The 16,208-nt window shown below is 44.5% G+C and overlaps 1 protein-coding gene and 1 long non-coding RNA gene across 5 annotated transcripts in view; one reads left to right on the forward strand and one right to left on the reverse strand.

The window, feature by feature from the left end:
• Positions 1-16,208, forward strand: part of DISC1 (DISC1 scaffold protein) — a 357,679-nt gene that overhangs the window by 182,119 nt on the left and 159,352 nt on the right. For all 4 annotated transcript variants that reach the window (XR_012638870.1, XM_074948838.1, XM_074948839.1 and 1 more), the window contains exon 9: positions 7,763-7,951. Coding sequence is in view for 3 of the 4 variants with exons in the window: in XM_074948838.1 (XP_074804939.1) it covers positions 7,763-7,951 (189 nt within the window). In the remaining variant the exon portion in view is untranslated. The remainder of the gene's footprint in view (positions 1-7,762; positions 7,952-16,208) is intronic.
• Positions 10,461-16,078, reverse strand: LOC141984095 (uncharacterized). The gene is made up of 4 exons (XR_012638641.1): positions 15,850-16,078; positions 15,120-15,185; positions 11,728-11,807; positions 10,461-10,818 (listed from the first exon to the last, which is right to left on the reverse strand). It is a non-coding gene; the product is annotated as an uncharacterized LOC141984095 (long non-coding RNA).

Consider the following 16,208-nt stretch of genomic DNA (forward strand, 5'->3'; position numbering starts at 1 on the left):
TGTCTCTCTCAACTAGCTTTTCTATAGCAAATCCTGTAAATGGGCCTTCATACAGTGTATTTACAGGATCAGATGGACAATTTGTATTGCATTATGCCTCATATTAAAAATGGTTGGTATCATTTTTAGGAAATGATAATTGGATCCCAATTCTGGGCCCTAGTTTTTTTGAGGTATGTTGGTGATGAAGGCATCTTGCTCATTCATTGTTCATTCCTTCTTGTCTGCAATCCCATTAGCTCTGCTGCTTTCAGAATCTGATATCTATCACTACATCTAATTCCTCCTCTTTTCTTTGCACTAAGCTTTCCTTATGTGCTCCTAGACCCTCACTTTATCTGTTGAAGTCTAAGTTGCAATCAAACTCTGTATCCTCATCAACAACTGGGTGGAAGATTTTATGACTTGTATTAGTGGCATTGATGGATACCATAATGGTGATTGCCCTGAGGAAGAACACCTGTTAGCTCTTTAGTTCTTATTATTGCTCCAACAGGTGTTGATCTTTAAAAAGTTTTGTTAGAGGAGGAAGAAAGGTGAATGTGTGCTTTGTGCTTAGTGTCGTTGTTTTTTCCCCTCAGTTGGTTTCCCAGCATTCACATTTTCCTGTTTTGCAGAAATCGTTCCTTTGCTAGATGTTGAGCAATACTGGACATAGCTATAGCAGAGCTGGTAGCATACTTCTCTAAATGCAGTACAAATGATAAACTAATAGTTGCTGCCAGTGATGAGCTGCCAAAATCTTAACAATGGGTTCCCTCCTCACCCCACGAGGGGGTTGTTGCCCACCCCCACCCCCCGGGACCCCTGGCCCATCCACCCCCTCCCCTGTCCCCTGACTGCCCCCAGAACCGGGCAGGAGGGTCTCGTGGGCCACCGTAGTGGGTGCCCACCCCTAAGAGCCAGAGGCACCTGCCGGGGGGTGAGGTGAGGAGTCCTGGCGGTGCTTACCTGGGGCAGCTCCCAGGAAGCATCCGGCAGGTCCCTCTGGCTCCTAGGGGCGGGGGAGTGTAGATGGGGGGGAGCAGGGGAAGTGACCAATCCCCCCACTGATCACATCAAAAGTGGCGCCTTAGGCGCCGACTCCCTCGGTGCTCCAGGGCCGGAGCCCCCACGGGGAAAATTTGATGGGTGCAGAGCAACCACCAGCAGCTCCCTGCACCGTGCCCAGCCCCAGCTCACCTCACCTCCGCTCCGCCTCTGCCCGTGAATGCACCGCCTTGCTCTGCTTCTCTGCGCCCCCTCCCCCGCCCCCCCCCCCGGGTTCCTGCGAATCAGCTGTTTGGCAGGAAGCCTGGGGCGGGGGGCAGAGAAGCAGGCGGCGGCTTCCCGCTCAGGCTGAGGGTGGCGGAGGTGAGCTGGGACGGGGAGCGGTTCCCCTGTGCGCCCCTCCCGCCCCCGGTTACCTGCTGCGGCGCGAGCAGCCCTCCTCGCGCTCCCCTGCCCCAGCTCACCTCCGCCACCCTCGGCCTAAGTGCGAAGCCGCCGCCTCCTTCTCAGCGCGCCCTGGATTCCTGCGCGAACAGCTGATTCGCGGGAAGCCTGGGGGGGCAGAGAAGCAGAGCGGGGTGGTGCCTTCAGGGGAGGAGGTGGAGGCGGACGTGAGGTGAGGTGAGCTGGGGCTGGGGGTGGGGCGGGGAGCTGCCGGTGGGTGTTCTGCACCCACCAAATTTTCCCCTTGAGAGCTCCAGGGCTGGAGCACCCATGGAGTCGGCGCCTAAGGCTCCACTTTTGGCCGGTTCAATTCAGAAGCCCTTTTAGAACCGGTTGTCCCTCGCGGAACAACCGGTTCTAAAAGGGCTTCTAAATTTAACAACCGGTTCTAGCGAACCGGTGCGAACCAGCTCCAGCGCACCACTGGATGTATGGGCTCTGGGCAGGGGGTACAGGCTCTGGGGTGGGGCTGGGGATAAGGGGTTTGGGGTACTGGAGGGTGTTACGGGCTGGGATTGAGGGATTTGGAGGGCAGAAGGGGGATCAGGGCTGGGTCAGGGGGCTGGGGCACGGAGGGGGGAGTGAGGGCTCCGGCTGGGAGTGCAGGCTCTGGGGTGGGGATGAAGGGTTTGGGGTGCAAGAGGGTGCTCTGGGCTGGGATCGAGAGGTTCGGAGGGTAGGAGGGGGATCAGGGCGGGAGCTGGGGCAGCGGGTTGGAGCCTGGGAGGGGGTCACAGGTGCAGGCTCTGGGCAGCGCTTACCTCAAGCAGCTCCCAGAAGCAGCGGCATGTCCCCGCCTCTGGCTCCTACATGGAGGCACAGGTAGGCAGCTCTGCAGGCGCTGCCCCCACAGCTCCCATTGGCTCATGGGAGCTGTGGGGGTGGGGCTTGGGGCGGAGGCGGTGTTCGGAGCCCCCTTGCTGCCCCTACATGTAGGAGCCAGAGTGGGGACACGCTGGCTGCTTCCCGGGAGCCGCGCAGTGTGGAGACTAGCAGGGAACCTGCCAGCCCTTCTGCGTGGCACCGCCAACTGGACAGTCAATGGCCCGGTCAGCAATGCTAACCGGAGCTGCCAGGATCCCTTTTCGACCGGATGTTCCGGTCGAAAACCGGACACCTGGTCACCCCCGTATGCAGGTATGTTATATTGCCTGGTGATCCTGTCAGTCTTCACAAGCTGACTAATGCAAGATCACTGTGTGGATGGGAGGCCTCAGACTATATTGCAAGAAGTATTTGTGATTCAGGAGGTGGCCCATTCCTGTCTGGTCCGTACTGAACGAGGGTCTCTAAAATTTGAGTGTAATGTTTAATAAGTATGAGAAGGCAGATTGGGTGGATAGAAGACAGAGTGCTTTCACCAGCATACTCAAGTGGACAGAAAGCCAGCTCAGAACAAGACTGCTGAGGCTTCTGCAAACATCTGCTTTGTGTGTGCAGTGTAAAGGGAATGTTGATGGGTGGGCCAAATTTGATAGGCATTGTGGCCATGCACATGGGGTCACAACACCACTGAAATGTGGCCAGACAGAAATGTGTCTGTCTGGCATTATGGAGGTGTGGGTGGGCCAAATTTCAGTTGCATTGTGACCCCATCTGCCAAATGATGGAGCGTTGCTCTGACCTGGGATTCCAGGTGCTGGAGCAACACTCTGGACCCCTGCAGCAGCACTAATCCCCAAATTATGGGGGGCCCCTATGCACTTCCCTGGTTGCACTGGTTATTCCTCCACCAGTGTTTGGGATCCTTTTTGTCTGGATTGCTGAAGTCATTTATATTGGTTTAAGTTGTGAGAATTCTTTGCAAACTCTTGAGGTTAGATCCTGCAAGAGCTCTCAGACTTCTACCAAGTAGCCCTCATTTTGTCTACTGACCATGTAATGCTTTATATAAAATCATTATATGTGCCTCATGTTGCAGTATTGATCTCTCACTGCACAAAATAAAACCCAGTACACCATTGTGGATTTAAAAGATCACAAACCAAGCTCTCAGTTTCCTCCTCGCTACTACATTGCTTCTCAAAACAGATCATTGTGACTGTGGTGTGTAACGGAATGGCAGGATTTTTCTGTTGGCCCACGCTGCTGGTGTTAGAATCTTGCATAAAACTGCTGGTGTTCCAATGGCTCATTTTGGTCTGTACTGCTTATTAAACACCTCTGGATATAAGGGAGATGGGAGTGTCTCTCAACGGAGTGAGAATTGGGGATATAGGAGGGAGGCGGTCCCAGAGGAAAACATTAGGGACCTCCAAACTCAGAGAGGAAGTTTAGGCGAAAGTTTATTGTGATGTTGCTTTTTGACTACCAATAAAGCCAAACCCCAGAAGGGGACTGAGTTTGGTCACATAATTCAGGGTCAGCACAGAGTAGAGACTGAGACCATTCATAGAGTGTCATGAGTGATTGATAACTATGATTAGTCCGTGTTCCAAAGTGGAAAATTCATGAATGATTTTGGGGATAAATCCTTTTATATCTGATGCTCCTGGTAATGGAAAGTAATAAGTCACAGAATTGATTTGGCAAAGAGCACTTAGTTAATTACAGGTTTTATTATAATCCCGGTTTCCTTTCACATGGTTGGATACTACTTTTTCGACTGAATTAATAAATTCTATGAGTGAGTGTTGATTTTATATATTTATTCAAATTAAAAAATTTAACATCTTAAAAGTAGCACAGTAAAATTCCATGAACCTGCCAATGTTTTCATGAAATGTATTAAGCTGTTAATTTCACCCATCTGGTATAATATTATGTGGGTGTGCATATTTATACATACACACTAGAGAAATGCAGTCGTTGCTGGTGAGGAACTCAATAGTCTTTCAGCTCTCATTAACACTCCACAATAGTTAGGACAAAATGAAGAATATCACATTTAATGCATATTGCCGGGGAATTTTGCCTAGGTAAATTACTTATCTAAACTGAAATTTGGCCCAGGCGCTGGAAGGAAATATCTATTCTTGTCAGAAATGCCATGGGATCTTTAATGACCACACCTGGGGGTCATTAAACCTTGGTTTTAGGTCTCAGCTGAAAGATTTATTTATTATTTTGTTAATGACTACCACTTTCTGCACAACCAGCACTACTTTCTTCAGCATTCTAGGTTTTCCTTACAAATTCTGATAAGGGTTTATTGGTTAAGGGTATAAGATCGTGGGCCCTGAACCAGGGCCTGTGAGTCCCTAGGCCATGCTCAGACTGTGGCCACCACCCAGTAGCTTACCCAAACTAGTGGAGAAGGGGGCTGGCGAAGCTCTAGCTCACAAAGGCTCTGCCCACAAAGCTGATTGAGGAACATGTCCAGCCCCAACGATTGGCTGGGATGCATTATTTAAAGCAGATAGAGGTACAGGAAGTTGTTTGAGCAACTTGGTGAATCCCTGGCTACTATGAGCCCTGCCTATTTGCCTGACTGCTGAACCCTGACCCCCAGCCTGTTCCTGCCCACTTTGTCCCAGACCCCTGTCTGTTCATGGTTCCCGCTTTCCTGACTCGCTTCAGATCCCTACTACTATGCCCTGCCCCTGACACTGTCTCTGGCTCTGACCCTTGGCTTGGCACCTTACTCTGACCCTGGCTCCAGTTCCAGGCACCTGATTCTAGCCATTAGGCCTGACCGCCTATTCCCTGGATCTTCAGTGAGATCCAAAAGAGCACTGTTTACAGTGGTACAGCTGTAGAAATTTAACCCCAGGTATTCAGGAAAGTTATGAATTATTGTGCTCTGTTTAGGTGGTAAAATTACTTTGTCATCAAAATGAGGCATTTTATCAAATTTATGATATTAACAAACTGAAATATTTTTACAGGTGTCTAAAGGATATTTCTATAGTAACCAAAGTGACTTGTGGTTTCTAAAAAGCAGAAGGGCATTTTTTATAATGTTGGCAGGTAGGGATATAGATATATTTTTAAAATTAACTTTCTTGTGGCATTTAGAAAGTGCCTATTTTAGTTACTGTGATTGAGGTCAGGAGTTCACTGATGGCACTTTCAGGAGGTGGTGCACAGATCTGTATATGCTTTGATGATTTTTCATCACAGACTCACAGGCATATTTCTGCTGTCAGGAAAATCTACATCAGAGAGATTTACCTTATGGGCATATACTTGATGCCTTTTCATCATAGCCTGAGTTTTGATATTAACCTCCCCTCTGGGAATTCATAGTTATTCAACATGTATAAAACTTTCATGTATAGTATCAGACCTTCTCCCTAGCTTTTTTCAGAAGTAGAAAGAAGGCTCCAGATTTTAATTAAGAATATAATCTTTTTTATGTTTTATTAAGGATCCTGTGCACTAAGGCTTGTAATGAGTTCTGTTTTCTCTGGAGAGACCATTGTTTTGTTGTCAGCCTTGCTGCCTTAGAGACATCTCAATATTTGCCATTCATCCATTATTATATGTCAACTTTTTCCTCATTTCCCCCCACCCCTGTGGAAGCAAATCACAGATTAGGTTTATAAAACATTTATAGTGGCTCAGGGTTGGGGGGGGGGCGGGGCGGGGCGCAGGGGAAGGATGACGCTTATACACCCTGCTCTTAGGGGTTATTTATAATTATTTATTTGTAAAAATTCACTGTAGGTTGAATTTTGGCAAATAGGATCTAACCTAGGCAATAGAAATGGAGATTTTGTTATAAGTAAAGAGAAGATTGTTTGGTTTCTTTCATTTATGATAAGGGAAAAAATGATAGATTGAGAGTTCTTCTGACTCACAGGATTGAATTAAAAAATACACTATACTTATGTCTGAAGCTGAAAATTTGCCGATTGGTGCTTTGGGATATTTCTTAAAGAAAAACAAAATTGTTTACCTTAGAAAATCATCTGTTGTGTATAGGCAGCAGTTTATTGTCCTTTTCAACCAAAAATTTCATAAAGCATTTTGGTATGTGGACAATAGATGGAGCTGTTATGGTCTGGGATACCTATAATCTGTGCATTCTCTTTTGAGTTTTGAGGTGGTAGATGGATAATATATGCACAAGTGGATGTGCTTCACATTAATTTCTAGAAGCAGTGTTTCATCCGTAACCCTTGAATGCCCTTGCTGCTTACGTCAGAGCCCCTAAAGGTTATTTTATAGATCCGTGTTTACAGGTACTTATATGGCCCCTGCCACCTTAGGGCTAGTCTACATTTAAATGTTTTACTAGTATAACTATTTTGGTTGGGGGGTGTGTGTATTTTTTTTACCGAAATAGCTATACCAGTGAAATCCCTACTGTGAACACAATTTAAATTGTGTAAAAATTACTTATACTGGTATGGTTATTCCCCTTCCCATACTGGAATAGCAAAAGTGGTAGAAAGCTCCTTTATACTGCTATAACTGCATCCACACTAGGGGGATTGTGCGATTTTAACTATACTGACATAGTTAAAATGGTACAACTTTCTAGTGTCATCAATGTAATTATCCTTATGAAGTAGGGAAGTGCTATTATCTTGATCTTTACAAAACGAGGCACAGAGAGTTTAAGGACTAATGATATAAGCAAGCCAGCGGTAGAGCTGGGAATTTAACTCAGGACTCCTGACTCCCAGTTCTGATTCTCTAACGGGAATCACACACTACTCAGGAACTGTAGGGCAAAATAAGATGGGAGTATCAGGAACCCTGCATGGCTCCTAAACTACACGTTTCAGGGAGAGAAAGAAGTCGAGAGTCCTGATTTTTAAGCACTTATCCATGCAACCTCAGCATTTTCTTTCTTGATATATTATTTTTAATAGGTGTATACCATTTACAAACACAGTTTGTCCTATATATAAAAACCGTAAGGAAATAATGGTATATGGTATTTTTCGTTGTGCAAGAAAGATGTTTTCTGGAGTCTAACAGATTGATGATACCCATTTAAGTGTACTATATCATCTGGCAATTATAAATTGAGGTACATTATAAAGCCTAATGATGATCTGATGGACTACAAGGTAATGACCCATGAATTACAAGTGTGAAATTTTCTTCAACTTAAATATCAGACATGGGTTTTCCCCACAAATGTAAAAAATAATTAAAAACTAAAAAGGAGGGAATGTTTCTGTGTAAAATAATCTAGGTAAACCATAATTGTGAACATCTTGTTCCAATGGGTTATTAAGAACGTTTCCTGTAATGGTATTTAGTGGAGCAGAAAAATTAAACAGAATGCAAAACTCTCCTCTCTTTTAATACTGTTGTTTTAGCTGCTGCTTGGGTCTTTAGTTGCTTAATTTCCTGTGTTTTCTGTGCAATCTACTGATGTTGCAAATGTTTGTTTCCTTCTCTCTTACCCTCCCTCCAAATGAATCTGCAGGAAGTAATTTCTGTACTGCTAAGGATCTTGCAGAAGAAATCAGATCATTAACATCTGAGAGAGAAGGGCTGGAGGGACTTCTCAATGAGCTGTTGGTGCTGAATGCCAGAAATGTCCGAAAATTAGAGGGAATTAAAGAAGATTTCAACAGATTGAAACAAGAACTGGAGCAGGGGAAGTCTGCCTTTGGTAAGTAGTTCACCAGCTGTTGGGTGATTGAAGCTTTGCTTTTGCTATATTGTGGGCAGACCAGTATTCTGCTTGATTGGATGAACAGCCCTGTGATGTGTGTGACATGCAGAACATACCATTTTTAGGAGGAAAATTTTGGCAGGACCTTGATAAACAGTAGTTTGTACATGCTGTCAGGCTCTGTCTTGTCATTCATGAGTGACATTTTTTCTAGCTTTGTGTATATTAGTTTTGTAGAGTGCTTTTGATATCTCTCTTAGCCCTGATTCTCAAGAAGTCTCTTGTGCTGAAACCTAATTAATAATAATAATGCCTTGTGCATGTACATCATGTGCATAATCAAATATCTTGTACATAAATGTTCTTGTACTTTTCATCTATGGAAAATATAGGTGTCCACAACAGTAGGAACCTCTGCCTTTAACAGAATTGGGTATTTATTCAGTATGTTTGTTGGGAAAGTGTGTAACCCATAGAGGGCACAAGGTTTTGAAAGCAAGAAGTCTTTATTTAAATAAGTGGTTTAGCGAGTACAGCTAACAAGTCAACATAAGCAGCCTTTCTGGCTTACTGTTTCAAAGTGGAATCAGGAAATTTGATCTGTGATTAAGTGAATGCAACTGACAAAGTAGTGCTGCTTCTAAGTTCTGTAGATCCTCTGTCTTCTGCCTTCCCTTCCTGAAGCCGTCCAGTAAGTTACCAGATACAGTGGCTATGTTGCTTAAGTAAAAGATGGCGTAGTGTTTAATTGATTACAGATACACACAAACTGTAGTTGCCTCTGCCTGCTAAACATAATGGTATGTCTACACTACGAAATTAGGTCGATTTTATAGAAGTCAATTTTTAGAAATCGATTTTTTACAGTCAATTGTGTTTGTCTCCACTAAGAGCATTAAGTTGGCAGAGTGTGTCCTCAATACCGTGGCTAGCATTGACTTACAGAGCGGTGAACTGTGGGTAGCTATCCCACAGTTCCCGCAGTCTCCGCTGCCCATTTGAATTCTGGGTTAAGCTCCCAATGCCTGATGGGACAAAACCATTGTCGAGGATGGTTTTGGGTACATGTCATCAGTCGCCCTTCCCTCCCTCCCTCTGTCAAAGCAATGGCAGACAATCTGGGCCTGGCAAACAAGCACAGACTGGTGGGACCACACAGTGTTGCAGGTATGGGATGATTCCCAGTGGCTGTAAAACTTTTGCATGTATAAGGCCACTTTCCTCGAACTTCGTGAGTTGCTTTCCCCCATCCTGAAGCGCAGGAATACCAAGATGAGAGCTGCCCTGACAGTTGAGAAGCGAGTGGCGATAGCCCTGTGGAAGCTTGCAACACCTGACTGCTACCGGTCAGTTGGGAATCAATTTGGAGTGGGCAAGTCTACTGTGGGGACTGCTGTGATCCAAGTAGCCAATGCAATCACTGACATTCTGCAATCAAGGGTAGTGACTCTGAGAAATGTGCAGGTCATAGTGGATGGCTTTGCTGCAATGGTTTTCCCTAACTGTGGAGGGGCAATAGATGGAACACATAGCCCTATCTTGGCACCGGACCACCTTGCCAACCAGTATGTAAACCATAAGGGGTACTTCTCAATGGTGCTGAAAGCACTGGTGGATCACAAGGGACATTTGACCGACATCAATGTGGGATGGCCGGGAAAGGTGCATGACGCTCGCATCTTTACGAACTCCAGGCTGTTCGAGCAGTTGTAAGAAGGGACTTACTTCCCAGACCAGAAAATTACTGTTGGGGATGTTGAAATGCCAATAGTTATCCTTGGGGACCCAGCCTACCCCTTGCTCCCATTGGTCATGAAGCTGTACACAGGCAGCCTGGACAGTAGTAATGAGCAGTTCAACTATAGGCTGAACAAGTCCAGAATGGTGGTAGAATGTGCCTTTGGACATTTAAAAGCTCGCTGGCGCTGTTTGCTGACTAGGTTAGAACCTCAGTGCAACCAACATGTTATTGCTGCTTGCTGTGTGCTCCATAATATCTGTGAAAGTAAGGGGGAGACATTTATGGCGGGGTGGGATGTTTAGGCAAATTGCCTGGTGGCCGATTTTGAGCAGCCAGACACCAGGGCGATTAGAAGAGCACAGCTAGGAGTGCTGTGCATCAGAGAGGCTTTAAAAACCAGTTTCATGACTGCCCAGGCTACGGTGTGACAGTTGTGTGTGTTTCTCCTTGATGCAAACCTGCCCCCTTTGTTGATTTTAATTCCCTGTAAGCCAACCACCTTCCCCCCTTCGATCACAGCTGTCAAAGGAAATAAAGTAACTATTGTTTTAAAACCATGCATTCTTTCTTTATTAATTAAAAAAAAGTGAGATAACTGACAAGTTAGCCCGGGTGGGCTGGGGTGTGGGAGGAGGGAAGGACAAGGCCACATTGCTTATTGTAGCCACACTGCAAGTCAAAACTGTTTGAATGACAGCCTTCTGTTGCTTGGGCCATCCTCTACAGTGGAGTGGCTGGGTGCCCGGAGCCCTCCCGCCCTGTGTTCTTGGGCATCTGGGTGAGAAGGATATGGAACTTGGAGAGGAGAGCAGGTGGTTATACAATGGATGCAGCGGGGGTCTGTGCTCTTGTTGGCTTTCCTGCAGCTCGAAAAGATGGTTCATCATGTCCTTTTGCTCCCCCATTAGCCTTAGCATCGCCTCCTGTCACTGCTCTTCACGCTCACTTAATGCTTTCTTGGCCTCTGCCACTGAATGCCTCCATGCATTCAGCTGTGCCCTATCAGTGTGGGAGGACTGCATGAGCTCGGAAAACGTGTCATTGCGAGTGTGTTTTTTTCGCCTTCTAATCTGTGATAACCTCAGGGATGAAGATGATAAGGGGAGCATGGAAACATTTGCACCTGGGGGGAGATAAAAAGGGAGAGTAAAATTTAAGAGGATACATTTCTGAGAACAAAAGGGAGACTCTTTCATAGTGAATCAAGCAATTCACAGCAGACAGCACATGTGCTTTAAGTACAAGGTTGCATTTTGCCTTTTATATTGAGCCACTTTGGTGACACATCACAAATGGCTGGGCAACAGAATTCGGTTTCCAGGCAGCCATGGTAAGCCTTTTGGTAGGTGGGGTTGGCTTCTTCCGCCTTCATAACATGTGGGAATGGTTTCAAACTGCAGCGCCATGCTTTCCAATAGCAAGCAATGGCAGCTGGGTTTCACATTTAAAAGGAGGGCCTTCGGTTTTTGGGTGGATGTGCAGCACACACCTCCCCCCACCCCACTGCATGGCTATTCTCTGGGATGATTCCTTCACCCCTCCCCCCGCCGCTTGGCTATTCTCCGGGATGATCCCTTTTAGCCAAGTGCAAACAACCCGGTATGAACTGAGTCCTTTTACTGTTCCCTTACAAAAATTCCCCTATTTCAACCAGGTAACCGTGAATGATATCACTCTCCTGAGGCTAACACAGAAAGATAAAGACCGAATGTTGCTTGAATGCGACCAAAACAAAGGACCATTCGCTGCCATGCTTTGTGCTGCAATGATTCCAGACTACTTGCTACTCACTTGGCGTGGTAAACGAAATAAGGCAGCCCTCCCCAGAAACCTTCTGCAAAGGCTTTCAGAGTACCTCCAGGAGAGCTTCATGGAGATGTCCCTGGAGGATTCCCGCTCCCTCCCCAGATGCGTTAACAGACTTTTCCAGTAGCTGTACTGGCCGCGAATGCATCCCAAGTCTTCAGGGCAAATCAAACATGAAACACTATTGCTTTTAAACCCTGTACTGTAGTTACAAATGTGCACTTACCAGAGGTGCCTTCTCCGGCTTCAGGGTCGGGGATTCCGCCTTGGGAGGGTATTGGCTCCAGAGTGATGAAAAGGTCCTGGCTGCTGGGGAGAACGGATTCACTGCTTGCTTGCTGCGCATTCTCCTCCTCCCCCTCATCCACAAAATCCTCCTCCCTGTTGCATGAGACTCCCCCCTTGCAGGTGTCCACGGACAGTGGTGGGGTAGTGGTAGGGTCCCCCCCTAGAATGCCATGCCGCTGATCATAGAAGCAGCATGTATGGGGGTCTGACCCGGAGCGACCGTTTGCCTCCTTTGTCTTTTGGTAGGCTTGCCTGAGCTCCTTAACTTTCACGTGGCACTGCTGTGTGTCACTGTTGTAGCCTCTCTCCACCATGCCCTGTGCGATTTTGGCATATATATTAGCATTTCTTATATTTGATCGGAGTTCTGCCTGCACAGATTCTTCTCCCCATACAGCAATCCGATCTAGTGTCTCCCGTTCGCTCCACGCTGGAGCTCATTTTTGATTCTGGGAGGAATGCATGGTCACCTGTGCTGCTGAGCTCGCCATGCTGACCAAACAGGAAATGAAATTCAAAATTTCCTGGGGCTTTTCCTGTGTACCTGGCTAGTGCATCAGAGTTAAAAGTGCTGTCCAGAGCGGTCACATTGGAGCACTCTGGGATAGCTCTCAGAGGCCAATACCGTCAAATTGTGTCTGCGCTACCCCAAATTCGACCCAGCAAGGTCAATTTTAGCTTGACTCCCCTCACTGGGGAGGAGTACAGAAATTGATTTTAAGAGCCGTTTAGGTCGACAGAACGGGGTTGGTTGTGTAGATGCATTCATTTTAAAATCGACCTAACACGGCTAAATTCAACCTAACCCCGTAGTGTAGACCAGGGCTTAGAGTTGCTTTCTTGAGAAAGAATTAGAGATAGTTCCAGAGTTTGAAACTCTTTTCCTACCTCAAAATCTTCTGAGCAGCATGCTGGTAGAAGAGACAACAGCATTGCTCTTTTGGAAGGATGCTGAGTTTTTTTTCGAAGGTGACCAGACAGGAAGAGCTATCTTAAAAACAAAAAGATGGATTTTGTAGGCCACTAGAGATTTAAAGCAACAGTACTCTTGAAAATATATGTAGGAAGGGAAGGAAGATGTGTCCTCTATGCTACTAGACAATATTTATCCTGCTAGAAACAGAGACAAACACCTACAAGATCTCTTTCAAGCATTCTTACAACTACAATACCCACCTGCTGAAGTGAAGAAACAGATTGACAGAGCCAGAAGAGTACCCAGAAGTCACCTACTACAGGACAGGCCCAACAAAGAAAGTAACAGAACGCCACTAGCCATCACCTTCAGCCCCAACTAAAACCTCTCCAGCGCATCATCAAGGATCTACAACCTATCCTGAAGGATGATCCCTCACTCTCACAGATCTTGGGAGACAGGCCAGTCCTCACTTACAGACAGCCCCTCAACCTGAAGCAAATACTCACCAGCAACCACACAATAAAAACACTAACCCAGGAACCTATCCTTGCAACAAAGTCTATTGCCAACTCTGTCCACATAGCTATTCAAGGGACACCTTCATAGGACCTAATCACATCAGCCACACTATCAGAGGCTTGTTCACCTGCACATCTACAAATGTGATAAATGCCATAATGTGCCAGCAGTGCCCCTCTGCCATGTACATTGGCCAAACCAGACAGTCTCTACGCAAAAGAATAAATGGACACAAACCAGACATCAAGAATTATAACATTCAAAAAGCAGTCAGAGAACACTTCAGCCTCCCTGGACACTCAATTACAGACCTAAAAGTTGCAATTATTCAACCAAAAAAACCTTCAAAAACAGACTCCAATGAGAAACAGCAGAACTGGAATTAATCTGCAAACTGGACACCGTTAAATTAGGCTTGAATAAAGACTGGAAGTGGATGAGTCATTACACTAATTAAACACTATTTCCCCATGCTAATTTTCCTCCTACTGTTACTCACACCTTCTTGTCAACTGTTTGAAATGGGCCATCCTGACCATCCCTACAAAAGTTTTTTTTCTCCTGCTGATGATAGCCCACCTTAATCGATTGGTCTCGTTAAGAGTTGGTATGGCAACCCCCATTTTTTCATGTTCTCTGTGTGTGTATATCTATAACTATATCTAACTGTATCTTCCTATGGTATTTTCCACTGCATGTATCTGATGAAGTGGGCTTTAGCCCACGAAAGCTTATGCTCAAATAAATTTGTTAGTCTCTAAGGTGCCACACGTACTCCTCCTTCTTTCTGCTGATACTGACTAACACAGCTACCACTCTGAAACCTGTGAACATAAACAAAGTGATCCAAAAACAGATGATGCATGCTTTCTAATTATTTGGGCTTTCCAATGGATTGAAGAGGTTTTTTTGGTCCTCCAGGCTGTGCCCTTCATATTTCTACCTGCTCTGTTAGAGAAAGGGAACTTTCCATAATTTTCCAAATGGTTCATTTTTCAAATGAGTTCTTCTTCAGTGAGCTTTCAGACAAATGCTTGTGTGAGCTTGTTGAACCAACAGAACTGGCAGCCGTTCAAAGACTGTTTTTTGGGTATGCAATAAGGCATCATACTATGCTGAAATTTACTGTAAACTATGATGATAATAAATTGTAAAGCACTGAGATATGTCAGAGATTTACTGTACAGATTTGTAATTTGTTTTGTTGTGATTCCACAAGAATAAGTGAAGGAAGTTAATTCTGTATGAAATAAAACTCTATGGAGCACAAATTGCTAAAATCTGTATAAACTATTAAAATTATTTATTCTTCATATAATCTACACCATTTTACTTTTTGGAAGATAGACACTCCTTTAGATTTGAGAGTATCTAGCATGTGAATTTTGGTTGGAAACAAACCTGTGAAAAGTGGTAAATATCTTGTATTTTAAAAAAGGACATGGAGAAAAGACCAGTTGTCTTTTCACATAGTACTTTTATGCTTGGAAAATAAAACATGGAATAGTATAAACTGCAGATGGCACATTATCATTGAGAAGGCTTTCTCTGTGATTGCTGCTGTTCTTTATTGAATGTTGCACCCTGTTTTCTATGGGAGACTGATTGGTGATGAGGACAGGTTTTTTTTTCAAGGTTATTATTGAATTTAACCTTTAGCAACTGGCAATTGAAATTAGTCAAGTAACTTTGACTTTGGGTTGTTTTGGTGCTCATCACAAAATATAGTCTGTGATCATGCCTATTTAGAAAAATGGAGGGAGAAAGTATAGTAGAATAAAGATGAAGATACTGACTGTATAAGGAATATCGATGATAGTAGGGATTGGTAAATACCCCAGTATGCACACATCTCATTTTTATGATAAACAGGAATATTTTGAGAAACATACCTTGGAAATAATAAGGATAGATGAGAGCTCCTGAATAATGGGCAGGGAAGTTCAGAGGAACAATATCTACATCACAAAGAGCAAGCAGAGAGAACCAGAGAAATGAAACTCTTATTAAAAATATTATTATGGATGATAATTTTTATTATATCCTCCTGGAAATAGTTGTGGCAGAGAGAAAACAGTCAGCCTGAGGCATAGCAGCAGCAAGACTGCAGCCAGTTACTAAATGAAGGAGGAATGATGATTGCAAAATGGCTGTCATTGAAGTCCCATGACTTCAACAAACCCTGCTGCTAATTGACTAGTATGGTTTTGTGAAGTTTAGGAATCTCTCTGAAACCCCAAATCATGCACTGATACACAGCTCCTAAATAAGTAGAAGCTACATGATTTGGGGTTATTGTTGGGAAATCAGAGAGTTCATCCAAAATGCCAATATTCTGGCTATTTAGGAATTTGCAACATTAGTATCCCATGTCCTTGTTGATTTGAGTTTAGAAAGCAATAGCAAAAACAGCAAAATGAGGTTAAAACATGCATAAGTGACCCTCAGAGAACGTAGTCTGTCAGGATTTTAACTTATTTTAATGTAAAATATGTCATTTGATTAGAGAATAAGCAACATAACATTTTCATTTTTTTAAAGCAAAGATTTATTCTTTTAAATGAGGCAGTAGTTGTTGTTAATAGTAATAGTAATAATAATATAATAAAGATAGAAATATACCTGAAGCACTTGGTTCAATTTCACCAGAATCTGTAACAAAAATATTTTGTTACTTCTAGACCATTTTTTCCCCTCCTGCGTTTCAGAGTTGTATATTCAGGTATTAGGTGCTTCAGAGGGCTCGTCTTCACTGCAGTGCTAGCTCAAGGTATACCTCAAATGTTACCACAACCCGACTCCTGTCTATGCTTAAAAATCTCTAGTTTAAGTCCAGTTGTGATTTAAACTCGAGCTAGCTGGCCTGTCAGGGGGTGTGGGTTGAAGCTTTTGTTCTGCTGACTCTTGACCTAGTAACACAGTGGGGGCTCAGCCACTCTGTGCTGCTAATCCAATCATTCTGTGTGCCTGCTCTCACTTGA

Source organism: Natator depressus, chromosome 3 (genome assembly GCF_965152275.1).
Source record: "Natator depressus isolate rNatDep1 chromosome 3, rNatDep2.hap1, whole genome shotgun sequence".
Taxonomy (NCBI): Eukaryota; Metazoa; Chordata; order Testudines; family Cheloniidae; genus Natator; species Natator depressus.